Genomic DNA, 23,565 nt, shown 5'->3' on the forward strand with positions numbered 1-23,565 from the left:
AGAGAGGGTGTAGAGCTGGAGGATGGGCTGGCTTTCGTGTTGACTTCCAGACCATGGATCATATTTTCACATTATGGGCTATTATTGAGGAGGCTAGACACAAATCGACAAAAGTATACTGCTGCTTTGTTGATTTTCACAAACCTTTTGATTCTGTTCCTAGGATGGCTCTATTTCAGAGGCTTTGTGTGATTGGGATTTCAGAAATGCTACTAATTGCTATTACGAGATTGTATAAAATTGTGGTGGGTAGATTCAGGACTCCTGAGGGATTCTCTGTTCCGATCCATAGCACCATTAGTGTGAAGCAGGGCTGCCCTCTCTCACCCACTTTGTTTGGTCTGTATATTGATGAGTTTGAGGACTTCCTTATGAATTCCTCGGTCCTCAGTGATGGATGTTCCTTGCATCAGGTCTTAATCTCCATTCTTCTTTTTGTGGATGACGTGGTTCTTCTAGCTTTTTCTCCAGAGAGTTTACGGAGGCTTCTTGATGGTTTGACTTCCTTTTGTGACCAACGACAGCTTTTGGTTAACCTGGGTAAGACCCGAGTTATGGTCTTTAATTTCTTAGAGACCTCTTATCTTCACTTCTTCTTTTAGGGACATGAGATTGAGATTACTTCTTCATATATGTATCTAGGAGTGAAGTTCTCTGGACCCCACTTCAGTATGAGACCGATGATTCAGTGCAGTGTTAGTAAGGGTATGGGATCTCTTGCTATGCTGGAGAGACAGTGCTTCAGACATCATTTTTAGGATACCTCAGCCAAGCTGTCCCTCCTAGATTCCCTAGTTTAAACAACTGTTCTTTATGGTTCATTGGTTTGGGCGCCTTCTCTCCTTGTCTCTCATTGGGCCTCGATCGAACGTGTGCAAACACTGCTTATGTGGTGTATCATTAGATGTCACAGGTTCATCCCTCATCGTATTATTTTAGTTGAGTTTGGTGTTCACCCCTTTAGACTTGCGGCCATATTCGACTTGATTTGGTTTCTTCATCGTCCTCGTGGTTTTGCAGATTTGACTGGAGATCGTCATAGATACTCCTACTTGGCCTATTGTGCTTTTGTTACGATTGTGAGTTCTAATACTAGCTCTCGAGCTCGCTGCTAGTATCCTCAGGCAACCTCTTTGCTGAGTTCGATTGGGATTGATATGGATCGCCTCCCTCCATAATAGTTGTCATTGGATGCCCCTGCTTATCTCCTCCCCTTACGTCAGGAGTTGAATGAGCATGTCAGATTTGATATCTACAGACAGTGTATTATCACTACTTGGAGTAACCCTCCTAAAGGTTTACGTCCGAAGATGGCCTTCTATGTTGTGCACTTTCTGGATATCCGTGATGGGATTATTGTTCGTCCTAGCTACCTATCTCGACGTTGGTTTCATACTCTGTGTATCTCTTTGGGCTCCTTTAGAGTAGGTTCTCATCGTCTTTGAGCCTAGATCGACCATCATATGGATAGGAGAGACCGGATCTGTTAGCTGTGTACTCTAGCGGAGGTCGAGACAGAGACTCACTTTATTTTCCGTTGCCCTATCTTTTACGAGATTAGAGGCTTCAATTACATTGACCAGCGGTGTCTCGCACTTTACCTTCAGGAGGCCACTTTCTTTGTGATAGTACTTTACGGTTGCCACGTCCTTGCCGACACACCTCTGCTTAGCTCATTACTGCCTTTTTCTCACCTTTATCTCCATCTCGGGGTGTGAAAAGGTCATCTAGCACCACTGGTCACTCCAGGTCTGTTAGACCCGGCAACAGTTTCTTCTGACAATGACACTCCTCTAGTGGCTCACATAGATAGATCAAGGCTCATGTTCACCAACAGTCATATCCTTTTGTGACCGCTTTCTTTTTACCAACGAAGGACTCCTATTCCTTGCCTTGGCACTTCTCTTCTTTTCCTCTTGTTTCTTGTTTCATGTTTGCTTTTCTCAGACACCATTTGGTGTTCTGCTTCTGTCAGCTATCTTGTTGTAAGCTCTTAGTCCGATAAACCTTTTGTGGCCTTTTGTTGGACATTAGTATTATTATCTTATCTTATCTTGCCATTTTAACTCTGAAAAGTATAAATGCTTATGTACATAAATTAGATCTAAATCTGATGTTATACATACATGTATATAATACTTTACTCCTTATCATATATATATTCTTCTCCACTCGTGGTCTTATTATTTTACTTTACACTATCCATTTCACATCTTCACATATTTTTTTTCGCAAATAATATATTCTCTTATTTATATCTGCATATTCCAGGTAAGAGTCATAGCCTCAACTTTTTAATTGTACCTCATTGTTTATTTAATCTTTTGTTAATCATCCTCTTGATATATGCGCTGTTTGTTACTAGATAAATTAGATTAATATTTAAATTAATTGTGCATTCCTGTTTTCTTTGAATAGCAATTTATCTTGTTGGAATATTTATTTGCCACTGCTCAGGTATTCTTTGTTTTTAATTTATTTATGGAATCCTCTGTCTCATTTCCTATCTCCCATCGCATGTCTTATTCACTGGTGTTTCTGTAACACGAAAATCGTTCTGTTTGTTATTCTTGTTAAATAAGTCAATACCGACTTGTTTGAAGGCCTTCGATTTTTTAAGTTCTTTCAATGGATCTTCTGCACAAAATTGTGCATGTCATTCATCCATTTTCTCATGATACTCAAATCTCAGTATTTGTTGTTTCAATATCAAACTTCGATACTATTAATACTGCTGATATACATACCCACAATATGTTGCTGCATACAAATGATGTTTGCTGTTATATGCACTTGAGGAATTGCAGGCTTGTGTTTTTTCATTGTCTTTTTCAAATAGTTGCTATTATTCTCCATTCGCAATCTATGAAGTGCTATGTCTTGTCGCTGCTGATAACCTGTATAATTTTCAACGTTATTGCTCAAGTTATTTGACCATTCTATTATCATTGTTTACTTTCATAAATTTGATCGGGCCTTAACATATGTATTTCAATGCTGCCTCAGATCCATGTCATAACCTATCATATACGGTGACAATCAGCTCATTAGGTCAAGATATTTCAACACCAGATTGTTTCTTTTATGCTACCGTGTGTCCCTTCTTTACTGCAATTGTTTGGCTTTATCGGGCTCAATATAAAATCTGGTATTGTCTCCCTTACATGATGTGGCAACCTTGTTACATCGCACCTCCATTCATTAATGATTAAGTGTTTCACTGTTTGTTTTTATGTACGTTTTTAGTGTGACTTCATAGCACTGGTGTTCAATATTTCTTTATTGCCCTGTTTGTCTCCAATAAATAGAACACTGTTTTAAATAATGACTGTCCATATCTTCAAACCAGGACTGTGCATATACGATGACATGGATACTTTTTTATGTCGTGTCTTCATTCTTATTGCCTACTTTAAAAACATGCTGCCATCACTTGTGTATTTACAGAGACCTTCTCAAGTCTGAATGTTGTCTTTGTACTTATTCCACCCACCCCTGTAATGCTGAGGTTTACTTCTTCAAACATTCATCAGTTATTAAAGATCAAAATTACATCTTTGGTCTTGGTCAATTCGCTGTGGATTTTATTTCTGTCTTATATCAAGTCGTTTCTTTGAAGAGAATCACTGCTTATGTAATTTTCACATTATGAGAAATTTGCCGTTGTATCTGTTGGTTCCCAAAACTGCAGATTGGAAATCCAAGAGCCTGCCATTTCACCGATAGGACTTCTCAATCAGTTTTGGCCAACTAATAGGAATACTTCTCGATTCCCCTGCACTTCAGGCTCCGCTACACCCAGGCGGGTAAACCTTTACCTCAAATGCTGACTGTCTGGTTTAAGGCTTTTTTATAGTGAATTTATACTTCTGGAGTTTATCGGCTGGCAAGGTTCTCGAACTCAATTAAAATGAAAACTGGATGCTAGATAATGGTTGAATGTTTTGTATAATTGAATAATAATTAAGTTGATGCCTGTAGGAAGGAAGTTATAGATTTTCTGACTTCAATAATAAAAAGACCAGTGCCTCCACTCACCCGAGCAATAGAGTCAACTTCAATGAATTTTTACGTACAACTTTATAATGTTTTACGCACTTTACTGCCAACAATTAAATAATTAAGATGCAACAGATCAAATATTTATGCAATCTTAAATTAGTCCAGATTGAACTTTAACTCCTCTGACAGGGAGACAAATTGGACACAGATATAGAAACAATTAAATATTTCACACAATCTGTGATGATTAAATTTAAATGCTAAATGACCTTGTCCACTTATCCGACATTTAAATTGTATACAAATTCCAAAAAATAATTACAAAGGACGATTCGCTTGCAGTTTAAATCTCCACGCTTTTAATAATAAACAAAGATCATTTTATTTTATTATTAAAATAAAATAATAGAATTTTTATTACAAAGTCATAATGAGCCCCTTATTCCTCCATACAATAAATAAATATAAAATACTCTTTCAGAGTGTATGAATCTGAATGTCCCAATATTGAATCTGTTATATTTCCAAATATCTGACCCTTATTTATACTCTTATGCAGATAGGGATGTGACTCTTCAAAAAGTCATGTTTAGTTAATAAAATATATTATCATCCTCTTCCATTAAAACTGCACCACTTCATTACTAATAAATAATCGATACTTTCCCTTTATACATTTTGTTTATTATCCTTTAATGTATTTATTTCTTCAATCTTGCAATTCATGGGGCTCCTTTTCTTATAATATAATTGCATCTTTATGGGCACCAACAATTATTAGACTTTATCGGTGCAACTTCAATATTATTTCCTCAATATGATATGAATTGATGATAATCTCTGCCGATTTAATAGTTTGAAACGTTGATATGTGTCGACTAATTGAGAATGGATGTGGTGGATGTGTGTCACTGAACTGGAATCTTTGCGTGTATAACCTTGACAATGCATTTCTGAAAGGTCTGTATAACATAAACAGGGCCCACTCTTGATGCGACTTGCAATCGGAAATGGTATTCCAAATAATCAGGATGTAGAGTCCTCGCTGCCCTTTCCATTGTATGAACCTTAGTCACATCATTCCAAACGGTTCCTATCATATCGTCTCCTTATTATTACCGTCTGTGAAACTTTTAGCAGGTCCGTTCTCTTTGTATGGGTGTCATTTTTTCCTTTCTTCATTGATTTCTTTGCCGGCAATGTATACCTCCATCTTAGTTTCAACTGTGTTTGTTCTTTTATTTAATTCATCAAGCCCTCCTTCACGGCACATGCTCTATTTTATTCTATTTGAAGTTCACAAACAATGGGATATGTGCGCTAACGTATATAGTCTGTATTTGCCACTCAGAAACTTGTTATGTTTAGTCTCTCTCTTATCTATGCTGGATAGATATTCTGCCATGAAACATTGTGAAATTTTGATTTCTTTTGTATATTTCTGCCCAGACTATCTGGTATCTATCACCTCTTAGGAAGACTGATGTATAAACATGTGATATTTGTGTGTCATCACTGCAAAATCAGACTTGAACATTACTGACTGTCACTCATGTTAGTGCTATCTGATGTAAACCTTCACTGGATTCATTACTGAGGTATCTAACTGTTTGCCTCCTTTTGTTTCATGAATCCTCTGCAAGTCTTTGGGTGCCTTTATGAACTACTGCACGTCATATGGAATTTAGACACTGTACAGTCCCAATAATTTATTATTTCTGTTGTATGTCAATGGCATTTTCTCTCTATCACTTTCATCCTCTTGTATTATCAGTGCTTTAAATTATCATCTTCAGCAATATATTCAGAACTTGATATGTTGATTTTCTCCGACAAGCTTCAAAAAGGTATCTTAAATGAAGTCCCAAATTTGCTATAATTTTTGGGCTCCATCAGTATCTACCTTTGCTTTTTCTGATTTAATCATTTCAGCTATCTTAAATGCCTATTGTTGTGGCTTTTATAATCACTGTAATATTATTCACCAACGCCATTGTAGTTTTGATAACTTATGTAATATTTATTATCTTTTCTTTGAACACACTGCTATATGCGACTTTTCTTTATCTGATGGTTTTTAAGTAGTTCCTCTATCTTAATAGTCTGAATTGAAACTTCCAAATGTATTCTCAGATACATTTCTCATATATTCATTCCTTAATGCTATAGGTATTGTATACCCTAATGTTTTCTCTATCTTCCTTTTCGTGTTTGTGGATGGATTTTCTACTTTTGTCAATCATATAAATGCTTTCAACATTAAACTTATTGTACCTTTGACATTGATAGTTTTTATGCTTATGAGTTCCTTTGACAACAATGACAATACTTCCATTAATCTCTCCCTTCATCATTGATGGCAATACTTCCTCATTTCTTCTAACTCGTCTCCTTTAATTCCTCTCCCCTTATACATCAATGGCAAAGGGACTATTAACACACTTCCATCTGCAAACTAGTTATCAAATGCTCCCCCTGTGTAAGTTATCTCGTACTCCCCCTGAGAAGAATTACTCAACTCTCTTGCATGCTCTAGTGCTACCTGTTAATTTCTTAAACTAGTATCTAGGTAAATGGATTAGATCTAGATTTACACAACTAGATTTATTTAACAAAATAAAGCAGCGGAAAACTTAGAAAAGCAAAACATAATTCATATGCTCTTCAATCAGTTCATCATTCAAAATAACTTCAGAACTTACAAGAGCTCCTAGTACATGGGAAAATGGCTTTGAAACAGGTTACAAACAAAATAGCAAAGCTGGAATATACTTGGTATTGCTACCATCTCCTTTACTGTTAACTGTTGTAAATTTCCTTCTTTCTGCCCTGCAGAAAATCAGAAATCTCGTCTGATTCTCTCTCTCAATTGTCCTTCTTGAGAAAGATTATTGAATTCTATTTAACCCTTAGCTTCCTTTTATAATAGCAGTTAGGAAAAGTAGAGTCTTGCTTGAGTCTACTTCCATAAAATATAGTCCTGCTTGAAGTATACTTCTATAAAGTAGAGTCCTACTTGAAGTCTACTTCCATAAAGTAAACTCCTACTTGAACTCTTTTTCTTAGGTGACTACATTAATTAGTTAGGTGGATTAGGTAGAGTTCTACTTGAACTCTACTTCTATAAAGTAGAGTCCTACTTAAACTCTACTTCTAACTGACCTTTAGAGTTACAATTATCAACACTCCCTCTTAGTGAGGAAGGTATTGACCACCAATTCAAGCTTGTCTCGAAAGAAAACAAACTTCCCTTTTACCAAGGGTTTGGTGACTATGTCCGCAACTTGTTCATTCATCGAAATATACTGAACCTTAATTGGTCCCTTCAATACCTTGTCTCTGATGAAATGATATCTGATCTCAATGTGTCTTGACCTATCATGAAATGCTGGATTCTCTGAGAGTTTTATGCAACTTTGATTGTCACAATTAATCACAGTAGGCTCCAAATCCTGATCAAATAAACTTGTAAGCAACTTACGAAGCTAAATTGCTTCACAACTTGCCAAATTGGTTGCCATGTACTAAGATTCAGCTGAACCAGGACAGTAGGAAATCATGACTGACTCTAAACTGAAACAATGCCCTGAAGTACTCTTCCGATCTGTATCATTCCCTGCCCAATCTGAATCGGAATACCCTTACAACTTTACCCCATCTCCACAGAGGTATTGCAACTCATACTTCACTGCGCCCAACAAATATCTAAGCACATGCTTTGCTGCGATCCAATGAACTTGACTTGGCTCTACCATATATTGACTCAAGGTGTTTACAACAAAACAAATGTCTAGTCAAGCGTTGGTGAGATACATCAATGAGGCAATTAATTCCTGTATTGTCTAGAATCTACTGATTTTGACTTTGAAGAATCAATCTTCTTCAAGTTAGTTACCATTTGAGTAGCCATTAATCTATTGTTCTCCATCTTGAATCTCTTAAGGATCTGCAATGTATACTTCCGTTGTTCAAGAAAGATCTCTCTCAATCTTTGCCAAACCTCAAGTCCTAGAAAGTAATGCATTAACCCAATGTCCATGTCAAATTCTGTTACCCAATCTGATTTGCACTGAGCGATCATCTTCTCTACCCATGTAAGAATTAAGTCATCTACATAGAGCACCAAGATGAGGATCTTAGATCCAACTAGTATGAAATATAGGTTGGAATCTTCCTCACTCTTGGTAAAACCCATGCCTTGCAAATAGTTGTTGATCCTGGAGTACTATGCCTTAGAGCTTGTTTGAGTCCATACAAGACTTTCTTAAGCTTGCATACATGTGTCTCTATGTCATGTACCTCAAACCCCTATGGCTGATCTATATATACTTATTCTGAATGCTGTCTTCACATCCATTTGGTGAACCCTCCACCTTAACTCTGAAGCAATGGATATAACAACCCGGATAAAAGAATATCTAGCAACAAGAGCAAAGGTCTCCTCATAGTGTACTCCCTCTTTTTGAGAGAATCCTTTGGCCACAAATCTTGCTTTATACTTCTCCACACTTCCATCTGCTGCATGTTTGATTTTGAACAACCATCTAAAAGTCACTATTGACTTCTCCGCTGGTCTTTGCACACATGCCCAAACATCATTCTTCATGATGGAGTTATGCTCCACAAATATAGGTTGGAATCTGCCTATGCTCCTCCACAAATATAGGTAGGAATCTGCCTTACTCTGGTAAAACCCATGCCCTGCAAATAGCTGTCGATTGTGGAGTACCATATCCTTAGAGCTTCTTTGAGTCCACACAAGTCTTTCTTAAGCCTACATACATGTGTCTCTCCGTCATGTACCTCAAACCCCTGTGGCTGATCTATATATAGTTCTTTCGAATGCTGTCTTCACATTCATATGGTAAACCCTCCACCCTAACTTTGAAGCAATAGATATAACAACTCAAATAAAAGAATATTTAGCAACAAGAGCAAAGGTCTCCTCATAGTCTACTCCCTCTTTTTGAGAGAATCCTTTGGCCACAAATCTTGATTTATTCTTCTCCACACTTCCATCTGCTGCATGTTTAATTTTGAACAACCATCTAGAAGTTACTATTGACTTCCCCGTTGGCCTTTGTACACATTCCCAAACATCATTCTTCATGATGGAGTTATGCTCTTTTGCCATGGCATCTCTCCACATCTATTCGCAAGCTGCTTCCTCAAAGATGGAAGGCTTCGAGTCTATGATGTTGGTTATCAATGCCATATACGTCGGAAACTTTTGTGGAGGCCTACTCTCCTTGAATGTGGTTATGGGAGCCTCAACATTTTCCTGAGCATCTCTTTAGGTATGCTCAAACCATTTGGCCCCCCCTAACTAATTTAGAAGGGGTTAATTGTCCCTCTCTTGAAGTTTGGTCCTTTGTACTAGAAGTTTGTCAGCTTTTCTCACCTTTTCAATCCTCCTACAAAATATCCTTTAGAACTGTCGGTGGATCATAAGATTTCATGGAGGCCAAGTTTTCATCAAACTTGACATCCCTCCTCACAACTGTCCTTCATTGTGTTGATATAAAGACCCCATAGGCTTTTGACTCTTCATTGTATCCCACAAGAATGCCCTTCTCACTCGAGGATTCCAACTTTGTTCTCTTCTCTATAGGCACATGAATATAGACGAGACAACCAAAAATCCTAAGATGTCTTATCTCAGGTTTAATCCCTGTGAATGTCTCCTCTAGGGTCTTGTCCTCTAAAAATTTGTGAGGGCTCCTGTTGTGTAAATATACGGTTGTGTTGCATGCTTCTGCCAATAGAAACAATGACAAACTTTGATCATGGATAATGGCCTTTACAAAATAGATGATAGCTCTGTTCTTCATCTCTACAACCCCATTTTGTTGTGGATTGTAGGCAATTGTCTTCTCCCTCTTGAATCATGCATCCTTGCAGAAATCTCTAAACTCATTTGAGGTATACTCTTCTCGTTGTCTGATCTAAACATCTTCATCTTCTTCTCTACCAGATTCTCCACTTGATCTTTGAACTCCTTGAATATAGTAAAGGCCTCATCTTTACTCTTCATGAAGTAGATCCAAGTCTTCCTGGAGAAATCATCAATGAAGGTCACATAATAGGATGCACCATTCATTGATGCCCATTGACATAGGCCCACAAACATCGGAATGTATTAGATCCAAAATCTCTTTGGATCAAGTTTCACTGTTGGGAAATGAAGCTTTGACATTTTTGCTAAGAGCACAACCTTTACACACCCCTTCTCGCTTCAGACTAAATTCTAGAAGTCCAGTGACCATCTCTCTTAATATAGTTAGTGCTTTGTGATGTAAGTGCCCCATTCTCTTGTTCCACAAATCACACAAGTTCTCACTGTTATGCAAAAATGCTTGAATGGAGTTACCTTGTAGCCTATATAAGTTGCCTTCCTTAACTCCAATCCTCAGAGTTGTGTTTGGATTGGCACCCTCTGGGCATATAAACACTTGCCCTTTCTGGAAGGTAATTGTGTAACTTTTGTCCTCCATACTTGAGATGGACTTCAAGTTCTTCTTCAAACCAGGTACATACAACACTTCTCGAGCATCAATTGATCCTCCTGACTCAAGCTAAAACTGCACGATTCCTTGCCCCTTATCTGCATACAAGGCATCATTGCCAAAATCCACAGTAATCCCTGATTCATACTCAAAAAGTTGACTGAACAACTCTCATGCTTCAGTCATGTGACGGGAGGCACCACTATCCCGGTACCAAGCACTTTTAACTATAGCGCTAGTAGAATGGCAAGCTACAAGGGAAAAATCATTCTTAAACTTCGTTTCAAATTCACTCAATTGAGTCTTTGTTGTTGTTGCTGCTGCTACTTGTTGTGTCTTCCCTGTGCCTTTCTTCTTCTTTGGACCTTGCTCATGGTAAACAAAGCACTTGATCTTGCTTAAGTCTTTCTTCTTTTTAGGATGATGTCCTCCATATTGCTACCTTTTTTGGTGAAAACTTTCCCTTTTCTTTTCTTAGTCTTGGTGATGAGGGCCAAGTTTTCATCACCACCTCCTTGATTGTTGGATTTAATCTCCTCGTGTGTCTTCTCTTGAATACAATCATCTTATAGCCTTTGTCAATCTGGAATGTTTTCTTGAGCACGAATTCCCTTTACAAATGGTTCCCATGACTTGATGAAACCATTTAGAGCTACATTCACCAACTCTTCATCTAAGATCTTTTCTCCAATTGTTGCAAGCTAATCACGGATCTGTGTGATCCTCATAAGGTGGTAACCATAGTTCAAAATCTTGTTCTTTGCCACTTATTGGCGAGGCAAAAAAAAGTTCTTAGCAAATAGCAAAGACAAATTGGCAATTTCTCGGGAAAATATCAAGAATTTTAAGAATGACTTAAATTAATTAGTAATGCACGTTTTTGTAAAATTCAATAATTAGATGCATCTAATGAGTTAGTAAATGTGTAAACAAACCAAACAACCTGATCTAGATATATATAAATACAATATTTGTAACAAAACCACACTCTCACGTGGAGTGCCGATGGCTGGCATCCATAGTCAGAGACTTTGAACTCTGAAGCAAACTAAAAATAGCAAATTGTCTTTGTGAAAAGATAAGAAAATACAAATCTCAAGTACAATATGAAACTAGTCTACATCTTCTTCGTTTCATTCCCAGTAGCTCTAGTAAAAACTAGTCCACTTCAAATCCACTTGCAATCGATCTACAATGCTGCCAAAGACTTTCTCTCCACAAAAACCCTTCTCTTTTCCTCTAAACACTCAAAATTGCAAAATAAATGATGATTGGGCAAGTCGTTGGGCCTCCTAGTTTTACTTGTGGCACCCACGAAGTTGTTGTCGCGAGAAGTTAGCGATTTATCGCAAAGAAGTGGCAAACTTCTCACCGAGAATTCAAGGTCTTCTCGGCATCAATTTTTCGAGAGAAAACCCAAAATTTTCACGTTTTGCAAAAGTTCTCGCGAGAAGCAGAGATATCTGCCACTTCTTGGAGAGATAGATTATAATCTATGCTGATAACATTATCAGATTTGGTCATCCGACACTCTTAGAGGTTGTTCTTCAGAACCATCTTCCGGTTCATATTGTCACTTTGAAATAGACCAACTAAGGCATCATACATGTCCTTGGCTTTCGTCTTTTTTGCTATATGCGGAATCAAGTGATCCTTTACAACATCTAGAATGACTCTTTGTCCTTTAGTGTCCTTATCTTGTGCTGCCTGAAATGCAAGACTTGTTTGTAGTGGAAGAAACTTTTCTACATTCTCCCACAAGTCTTACCCTTTGAGAAGCAATATGACTCTTGCCTTCCATGGCAAGAAGTTTGAAACTCCATCTAGCTTGTCTTCGAACCTGAGACTGTTGGCTGCCATATGTGTCAAGTGCTTTTCTTTTAGAGCTTACAACTTAGATACCATGTTAATTTCTTAAATCTAGTATCTAGGTAAATAGATCAAATCTAGATTTACACAACTAGATTTATTTAATGAAATAAAGCAGTGGAAAATTTAGAAAAGCAAAACACAGTTCATACGCTCTTCAATCAACTCACCATTCAAAATAACTTCAAAACTTACAAGAGCTCCCAGTACATGGGAAAATGGCTATGAAACAAGTTACAAACAAAACAACAAACCTGGAATATACTCAGTATTGCTACCTTCTCCTTTACTATTAACTGTTGTAAACTTCCTTCTTTCTGCCCTGCTGAAAATTAGAAATCTCACTTGAAGTATACTTGTATAAAGCAAAATCCTACTTAAAGTCTTCTTTCATAAAGTAGTCCTACTTGAACTATTTTTCTTTGGTGACTACTTTAATTAGTTAGGTGGATATAGTAGAGTTCTACTTGAACTCTACTTCCTCAAAGTAGAGTCCTACTTGAATTCTACTTCTAACTTACCTTTAGAGCTACAATTATCAACACTACCATCACTGCATCTTCCTTTTTAAAGGTTTCTCGTTCAAACTTTGACATCAATGCAATTATCCTATAAATCTATTGTAGGGAATCTTCACCGATTATCCACTTGACCATCTCACTTTTCTTCACCAAGGGATTAATGAATATCTCATTTGTATCTCCTCTAGAACTCACGCATCTCCTCTTAAACTAGGAGGTATATGAATTGCAAGATGCACTTGCACTAGTTTCTCCTTTTACTATAGTTATCTTCCTTCTCCAAACTTTTGTAGTTGTTCCCTTATGATTATTTTGTCTCAAGGTCCATAAGGATTCATTCTGTTATTTGTCTTTGTCAAATTTCTTTCTCCATACAAACATAGGTTCTTTTTATTTGATCTTTGCATAATTTCTCTTGTATTCTTCATGTGATTCCATAAGCCCATATCTGCAATACTGCGCTAAGTGCTCATACCGATTTCAACTTTTCCAGCCATGAAAGCTTTTGTTTCATGTTCTACATTCTTTCTCTTTGTGACCAAAAGAGTTACATGCGTAACAATATCCATAAAAGATAGGTTTATGTCCTTTCTTTGTATAATTCTTTTATAAGTTTAGCTCCTTTAAATTTCATGGATGAATCTTTTGTACGACTTCCTTCCTTAACAAAGCCTTTGAGTGTATGATCTTGTTTGTTTTTCTCACCACAACCCACCCTTGTCTTGCTTGAAGATGGTCTTTGCCTATCAATGATATTAGTCAAAATTTTGGAACTCTTTTGAAGCTTGAGACTAGTATTCAATTTGACAGTGGTTTTCTCTAATCACTCTTCAACGTGGTGACTTCTTACTTTAATTTTTCATAATCCACTTCTTTAGTATTCAACTTCCTCATCATCTCATCCTGAAATTATTTGACTTCTTCCAATCGTTCTTTCAAATTTTGAATTACCTTGCATGATTCTTTTTGGGCTTCGCACAATTTTTGAATTTGTTATCTTTGTTTTGCATTCTTTTTTTTAAGCTTTCCATTTTCTTTGTAAGCATAATGAAGTTCTTCCATGATATCAACATCCTCTTCCTTGCTGTGGGCCTCTTCATCATCTTCTTTGTATGTAATGGATCCATCTTTGAGCTTTTCATCATTCGGGACTTCTTTTCAATCTCCTTTTATCTCGTTTTAGCTGAACATTCATACAAGGCTGCAACTAAAAATGTCAGTGATAAAATCTAATCACATAGATCCTATAAGATTCATGGAATCACTCAACATGGAAAACCTGCAAGAATCACATTTGACTTTTATCATGGACTCACTCAATGTGATATTGTCATGGAATCTCTCAACATGACAAACCTACAAAAATCATAATCACCTTTCATTGTGGACTCACTCAACGTGATGTTGGCATGGAATCTCTCAACATGACAAGTTAGTAAGGCTTACATCCAACATTTTATCACAGACTGTCAACGTGATACAATCATGGACTCTGTTAACATGACATCCAACTCCCATTACATAATATCTCAATGTGATGACATCATGGACTCTCTCAACATGACTGCCAACTCCCATCACATAATCTCTCAGTGTGATGACATCATGGGCTCTCTCTCCATGATGTTCACTATGAATCTCTCATAAGTGATAAGAGTTATCAAGTTGACCTTATAACTATTATGATTAAGAACTCATAATTGGCAATAAATGCAATCACAACCAAGACTCATTTCCATCAAGATTCTAAAAAACCTACCAAAATCAATAATACCAAAATATTATCAATATGTATTAAGATGATGGGGATTCTATAAACACTCCCTCTCAACAAGAACAACCACAATTGGATAGTTGATGTTACCTCCCTCTGAGATTGAACATCTCCTTTTGAATCACAAGCTCCCTTTGAACACAAATATCAATTCAATTTAGTAAGCAACATCCTCATGCAACCTTTTTCTTTATCTCCTTGGGCAAATCAGTAATGTAGATTGCTGTAATAGAATCACTTGCAGACATCTTGCCTGTCTCACCTAGATACGTGCAATTCCAACTCAGAGGTATTCACTGCCAATCCACAGTTGTTCCGAACCGAATGCCAGCCTAGGTTCTATCTCATCTCCAGTGACTTTGCAGTATGGTGATGTGTAGGAAGCTAGTCACAGTGCCTTGACTGTTCTTGGGGTGCCCCAAAAGAGCATGACACTTCTCCCTTCATTGCTATGACCGTTGCCCACGTTCTTTCTTCTGAAACACTCATCCGGTATGAACAACTACACAAACACCTCTTGGGTCATTGAGCTGCAAGTGCACGCCTTTCCAATCTTATGCGTTAAAGCCAAATCTTGAGTGTCCTCTCAACAGAGCATCCTTCAATCCTGTTATTCTCTATTATGTAGTGAACAAAATGTCCGTTTCAGAATAAAAGAAGCATGTGAACAGCCCATTAATCCGCCGCCTGTGCACTCTGACCATAACAGAAAAAAGAAGGTTAAGATGAAATATTTCAGACAGATATACAACTCACAATGAAAAGAAGTGCAACAAATTATGTCAATACTATCAAACAAAATGTACCCTGCAACCTATTATAAATGACAAGAGTAAATGGAGGGAAAAAACTAAAATGTATCTGTTCATAACAATGGCATTTTCCCATCTGGCAATCACCAAAATCATTTAGAATTCACTGAGGTTTTTTGCATGCCAGAAATGCTTTTGATCTTGACAAAATTTGAGCTGTGGAGAAAACTTTATCTCCCCCTGTTTCATTGATTTCCACAATACAACCATCTCCATCTTTCTCTAAAAGATGGAGAAAGGAAACCTTGAAATTACATAAGCTGGGGGAGGCATCATCAACATGAGTATTTTGAATGCAAATAGTAATGTCAAACAAAGAAGACGATAACATCTGCTGGCTAAAATACTCTGCTTCCAGCTCAATCCTCGACAATAACAGTTCTTCCCACAATTACCAACACAGTTCGGAGCGTGCGCTTAGTTTTCAGTGAGTTGAATGGAAGCAGAGACAGATTTGATGACCAAAGAAAGAAAAAACATGAGATCATAAAGACTTTCAAACTTTGCCGAAACCCCTGCAATAAGGGACGAGTGAAAATGAAGAGAGACTATGATGCCTAATTATTGCAGATCAAGCGTGAAAAGATAACAAACAATGAATCAACGATTTGAGCGGAATGTATGTCCCAAAAGCTGCACTACACTATATCATGCGGAGTTCTGAAGATTGATAACGTTTCTATCATGCAAACTGATAGACGAGCCTCTGTCCGAATCAAGAATCGGAATATTAACCAAACAGAATGATGACTCAAAAACGGTTAAGTATTGAGGGCAGATTGATCCTCTTTTAGGAAAAACGATATTACACTCAGTAATGTGCGATGCCAATTAACATTAGAAACTAACGCATATAGTCTTGTTGTTTCTGATCCAAGATACAAATAATAGTGACATGAGGCATCCTTACAGAATCAACATAAACAAATGACAAAGACCAACAGCATGCTCATAAACATACGTACGATGTCAAGCCATAATTGAATTAAAGCTTCACAAACATGGTGAAAGGAAACAACCAGAATAGAAACAACTGGGACATAAAAGTTCTCTGCAAGAATAAATCCAATGATGATCAAGAAAACTTTAAGACGATGCAGATCATCACACGACAAACAAGTGATGAACAAACCAAGGAAAGATACTAGCGAGGAGCTACAAATGACTGCAAGGCATCTGACCCGACACAGAACCCAATATAAACTCATCCTTACACACAACATTGGAGATATAACTTTAATATTGTTATCAAAACATGGCTTTGATACCATGTTGGAATAAGCCCAAAAATCAATGATAAACAACAATAATGAATAGCCCAAAAAAAGATACAAGAGACTGAAATACCCTGGGAAAACTCTTCTAGAATAAAGGGAAAAACCCAGGCACACAAAATAGATCACTTTATTGATAATAAAAATTCAAGAGTACAATGCTTTTCGCTTGATGCGATATATATAACACATAGAGAGACTCTTCGCATTACAACCGAAGGTCTCTTGAGTTTTCCAAAAAATTACTTGTTATTTTCAAGAACAACTCTTCGTATTTCCATGCCTCAATGCATGCTGAATGACACGTCTTAATAATTAATATTACAATTTAAACATACATGTCCTTTTCAGCTGAAGGTGACCATAACGATATTATCGATCAGAGAAAAAGTTTTTTATCGCAGGTGCAATCTCAAACATAGATAAGTTTGGCTAAATGGTATCTGCAACTTATCTTTGAAACTACTCTATCTTTGCAGAAAAACTTATTTTTTAAAGTTGAAGTAAGGATATTAGAAGAAACCATTTATTTTGAATTATAATGTAGGTCAGTGCCTGTAAAAATAATAATTACCTATACTGTCATGACATAATTACTCATATACTAGTTTCTTAGGCAGAATGGTTGACCTTATGATTTTGTTAGAGCTTTTAAGATGTGTTTGAGTTGCAAAATATAGCCATAAATTCTTTTAATTAGGCTAAAAGAAACCTTGAGCAGGGTATTCTGTGATTTCTAAAATCAATTGACAAATGATTCTGTTGTAAGGTCTTCATCACATATCAATTCAACTTGAATGCAAACTAAATAATGAGATATCAATATTCCTATCAAAGCTGGTTTTTGGGCACTTTATAATATTCAAATTAGTATGAGCCAGTCACAATTAGGATTCTCTAGAATGGAGGTCAGTATAATGGTGTGAATGAACTCTTTCAGATTTCATTGAGTAAAATGGATGCTAATACAAAACTAGTTGTCTAGTTGCTGTATAATGGTTAAAGAATCCAAATTTCATTTAGTGTTTCCAAGATAGCTTCATTATAACAGAGTGTAAGGAATGGCAATCCGTTCTTTTGAAGTTGTCAATATTCACTGTCATGATATTTATTGAGTTCTTTGTACACTCATTTCATGTGACCATTTTTGACATATGAACAGGTGATGTATGAGTTGAAGGCAGGTGGGGTTGATCAAAGACGTCTTGTTGGAGCCAAATTGGAGAAGCTTGCAGAGGGCGAGACTGGTATGTTATGCTTAATATAGCAATACATGTGTTAATGTTAATATAGTTACAGTTGGATAAATTATAAAATTTAAACGTATTATTTATATTCTATATTATATATGAGATATAATTATATATCATTATTTGAGAAATTAATATAATAAAGAAACAGAGATATTATATATATATATATATCTACAATAATTTATATTAAACAAATATCAAATCAAGATGGCCGACTGCGTTATATTCTGTTTTATCGACTGTCTGAAATGACACTACTCATTTGAGTATCATGGAGTCACATCCACGATGGACGTGACTCCATTGTGGACTCAACAACACTAGCAGGATTCTTACTCTTAAAAATCAACTCTCTAATATTAAAATGAATAAAGGAGACACCATACCTCATACTTTATGTCAACAATTGGTCATATCCATGATAGTAAAGAGTTAACTATGATAGCCTTAAATGGACTCCCCATCTCATGGGAATATTATAGACAAGGAATAAGTGCTCGTTTCAAGCTCCCCAAATTTGATCAATAAAAAGCTGACTGCATTCAAGAAGAGTAGTCTAATATCTAGATGAATCTGATGGAATCCACAATTGAAGACATTCAGATTCTTACCACTAATTTGAAAAGGAGAAAGGGCAAGGACTCAAATGGCAAACAACCATTCAAGAAATAAAGAGACTTTTCTAAAATACAATGTTATAGATGCGGCAACTATGGTCATGTTGCAGCAAAGTGTCATGATAGACTCAAACATAAGCCTCCTTCGCTGAAGTCAGTAAGACAAACGTAGATTTAGAGAAACTTGTATTCTACTCCGCTCTATACAGTCAAGTATCAAACAAACCAGACACTTGGATCAATGACAGTGGAGCTTCTCAGCATATAACGGGCTTCAGAGAACATCTAGATTCTATAGATGATTATGATGACGAAGTGACTATTGGAGAGGATACAAATTATCCAGAAAAGGGAATTGGGACTTGCACTATCAATCTCAAATCAGGCATCTCACTCAAACTTACAGGAGTAATGCATATACCCAGGATCAAAAGAAATTTAGTTTCTATTTCAGCATTTGAAGACAAGGGATACATAATCACCTTCATGAAAGAAAAAGTACTAGTATGGCCGCATGGCCAAATAACTCAATTATCAAGAATTCTCGAACCATTGGAATAAGGCATGGATGCCTCTACAAGATATGTACTTTTCCCTCTTCAGCATTAATTGCCGAGTCAACTAATGCAAGTGAAATCTAACTTACCCTCTTTCGAGAAGATGGTAACAAGACTTTCTAACCTCAAAACTGAACATAAAGAGACATGCAAAGGGTGTGCGTTAGGGTTGAATACATAAAAACATTTTTGTACTAGAAGTTGTCCATTCTGATTTGTTTGTGGACCCATGTCTACTCCCTCCATGGGAGGATTTCGATATTTTATTATTCTTGTAAATAACTACTCTGAAATACTGGATTGAGAGGGAGTTTAGTGTTCTTTACAATCTTTAACAAATAGAGTTACATTACGGAAGAAGATATTATATTAAAAGATCCAAAGATGAAAATGAATCATGAAGATCCTCAAAAAAATCCCTCTCTTGAGATTCAGAGGGAGACTCAAGATATTTGTTATGCAATAAGTGCACTTAATCAATTCATGTGTGAACCAATGCAACTACTCTTAATAACAAGTCTAAACACAATGAGATACCATATTACTACATTAGGGACATTGTTGAGAAGAATGTAGTTGAGCTGAAGTATGTCAATACAAATAACCAAATAGCAAACATCTTCACCAAACCTCTTGCGAAAACGAAGGTGGAATACTTCCGAGGTAGACTTGAAATGGTTGTTATTACTCAGAAGAGTCTCAACATATTTGATTATTGTACTAATGAAACCACCTTTAATCACGAGTGTTATTTCATGGCTTTTTGGGTCTTGTGTACGTAGTATAGGATTGACGACTTCTAGACGATTATCACTTGTATCTGCCAAAGTTATTAAAAGGTGATGATCTTACAATTACTTAATCTTCTATTACGATGGACATCTTATGATGTCTAAGCAGATCATAATAGATTATATCTTGTAAATCAATGAAGACACAATTATGATGTCATGGTGGATCAACATCCTTAAGCAAATCATGAATATAATGTTCCTATGGTAACTATCATTGAGGATACGTGTGCACATACCTTATAGACATTTTGAGTGTTTGGTGAATATTATGTGGCTTGATATTCTGAGGCCATTACTCAAAGCACTTGGTGAATATAACGTGGCTTGATGTTCTGTGGCCTTTACTCCTAATATCATGAGATGATCTATTCTTTGAGTACTTGATGAATATCATGTGACTTCGTATTCGAAGGCCATTACTCAGGGCCCATTTGGCTATGGGAATACAAGTGGAATAGGCATATGTAAATTCTTAAAATTTTGAATTCTTCATTTGGATGCACCAAATCAGAATTGGAATACGAAATAAAATAGGAATATGTATTCCAATTTTGGCCAAAAAATGAGGTTTTGCAATTCCACCCAAATAGGTGGAATTGGAATACGTATTCCTATTCTAGTTTTATTTATTTTAGAAAACATAAATTTTTGGGTCCGTGAATTCCCCATCAAATTCTGGCTGAACCAAATAGAGAATAGGAATACATACCCCCATTTCCTATTCCAGAAAAGCTATTCCTATTTCCCTATTCCTTTTTCGGCAGCCAAACAGGCCCTCAGAGTACTTGGTTAATATCATGCGACTTGATAGTCTGAGGCCATTACTCCTGATATTGTGAGATGATATCTAAATTATGGGTATCTTCTGATCAAAGAAATTCTTAGACATGCCATTCTCGATATTACTTTAAGATGATATTTAATCTTGTGTTTATTCTCCCTAACTAAGAGGGAGTGTTAGTGTTATTATAGTTACAGTCGAATAAATTGTAAAAGTCAAACATATTATGGATATATATATATTATATATGAGATATAATTATATATCGTTATTTGAGAAATTAATATAATAAAGACTAAAGCAATATTATGAATATACACACACACACACATTATTATGAATGCCATTTTATTAATGAAATATCAAATCAAGATGACTGGCAGCTTTTTACTCTGTTTTATCTGAAATGATGATACTCCTTTGTGTATTGTGGAGTCATCCACGATGGATATATATATATATATATATATATATATATATAAAATTTGTTGAATATTGTTCTTTCTCCAACAATATTATACTCATAGTAACATGGGGATGCGTCCCCTCCCTTTATGCACCATGTCCCAGAGACGGGAATGTACCGAGGACTTCATTCCCCCATCCCTAGAAGTGCCACCGAATTCTGCCACCTCTGTGGAGGATGGGGGGACGTCTTGATGTTGACTATTTGCTGATTCGACTGCTTATGTTCAATGTTTGATGTTCCAATTCAATCCATTGTTCACATATTTACTCTTATTACATCTTTATATCTTATATTGCAATTCATCTTTTCATAACTAGCATTTTACGTACCATATGTATAGTATATACAGCCCCTCCCATCCCCCCTCACTGTCCCCAAATTAAGGCCCCTTTGTCCCCCTGTCCCATAAACTTGTCCCCCCATTCCACTGTCCTCTTGTCCCCTAGGGCGGTGTACCTATGATTATATTGTTACTGTTTTGAATATTCAATCAGAAGTTGCAATTGTATAATCTGCACTGAAGATCGATCTAGAAGACATGACATCAAGAGGACATGTCAACTCAACTAAATAACTAGATGCTCGAGGTTTTTGCTCTGCCCCACCATTTTGGATTGCATAGTGAGTGCACAATGATAGAGTTTATAACTTTATGTTTTCTATCAAAAATGTAAATACTTGTAAGGATATACTAGGATGGATTTAATGTTGCTTCTACGAGCAAGGATTATTGAGCAAGCCAAGTAATGGGCGGTGTATCAGTTATCCCAAAATATTTTTTCATCAATTTAATTCATTTGGACCAATCTTAAACCATTCAGATATTTGAACAGATAAGAACAAGAAAATACATGAATAGAACACCATGACGCCATAATTAACTTGGAAACCGAAGATGGGAAAAACCACGAAGAAGCTAATTTTCATGAATATAAGCACTCGTTAAGGTAATTTTGACAAGTGCCCATTGCTAGTTTGCTTACTGCTGCTTGGGTTATCTGCCCTGATACAAAATTGATTGATTACAAAAAGGTCTTACAGACAAAATGTGAACTGATAATTTTGCATTTAATTATGAATGAAACAACTGGAGTTAATAGCACAACAATAACTAATGGTAGTCTAAGTTGCCAATTTGGACTTGGGGAGAAGAATCCTATTCATGGATTTGTGATTTTTTTCCATTATTATTCGTATGTGTTCGCATGTGTATATATAAATATGCATTAAATATACAAAAAAAGAGAGAAATATACATAATTGTAAAACTAAATCATTTCATAGTATCAATCTATGATGCTTGATTGGACGATGCTAAATTTGGATTTTGGGACAAGAATCCCGTTCGTGGATTCGTGATTTTTTTTTCCCATTATTATTCTTATGTGTTTGTGTGTGTATATATAAATATGCATTACATATACAAAAAAGAAGAAGAGAAATATACATTATTGTAACACTAAATCATTCATAGTATCAATCTATGATGCTTGATTGAACAATGCCAAATGTCAAAAATAAACATAAGAAATTTAAATACTTGATCATTGGTCTATGTTCATGGTTTTAAACAAAATCAATTCATTAAAGTTTGAAACATGATTCAATGTTCATGAATCATGAAAGTGTTCATAAATCATCAAATGGATTATCAAGAAAAATCCAGATTAGTGGGCTCTTCAGCATCTGCAAGTTATAGATCATCATTATCATTCGAATCCAAACCGGTTCCATTAGCAAGATGGAGAGAGCTAATGTGAAATGAAATGTGTTTGGAGCCTCCATGTAAGGGGGTTGTTTCAAGGTTTGAGGCCAAAAAATAAGACAATTTTAAGAAAGCTTGGCCCTACCTTTTTATGTTTTGGTCCACAAGTCCTCGGGGGTTCGTTGATTTCGTGCAGGATTCCCTTGGTTCTGTATAGGGTCCTCCCGTGTTTGTGGCAGATTTGGGTAGGGTTTGTGTTTGACCCTATGGGTCTGTCTGAATCCGTGGATCGATAGGGACCTTGCTCGAATGTAACAAACAGTTTTTCATAACAAAATAAGATGATCGATAAAGAGTTTTCCCCAACAAATTATTGAACAAATAACTGAATTACTTTTCATGGGACATCAACTGCTTTTAACTACCAACAGTTAATTGAAATAATTAAAATAACGATTAACTGAAATAACTGTATCAATGATCAACTATAATAACTATAATAACGATTAACTAAAATAACTGTAACAGTAATCTACTGAAATAATATAATAACGATTAACTGAAATAACTATATCAATGATCAATTGTAATAACTAGAATAATGATTAATTGAAATAACTGTATCAATGAT

At 36.1% G+C, this 23,565-nt stretch overlaps 1 protein-coding gene across 1 annotated transcript in view; it reads left to right on the top strand.

The window, feature by feature from the left end:
* Window positions 1-23,565, top strand: part of LOC149530601 (Transducin/WD40 repeat-like superfamily protein) — a 190,479-nt gene that overhangs the window by 21,251 nt on the left and 145,663 nt on the right. The window contains exon 2 of the mRNA XM_089809563.1: window positions 17,921-18,005. Coding sequence (XP_089665689.1) covers window positions 17,921-18,005 — 85 coding nt within the window. The remainder of the gene's footprint in view (window positions 1-17,920; window positions 18,006-23,565) is intronic.

The sequence above is a fragment of the Cupressus sempervirens genome, chromosome 11, assembly GCF_028749045.1.
Source record: "Cupressus sempervirens isolate cs-2001-9-10 chromosome 11, ASM2874904v1, whole genome shotgun sequence".
NCBI lineage: Eukaryota > Viridiplantae > Streptophyta > Pinopsida > Cupressales > Cupressaceae > Cupressus > Cupressus sempervirens.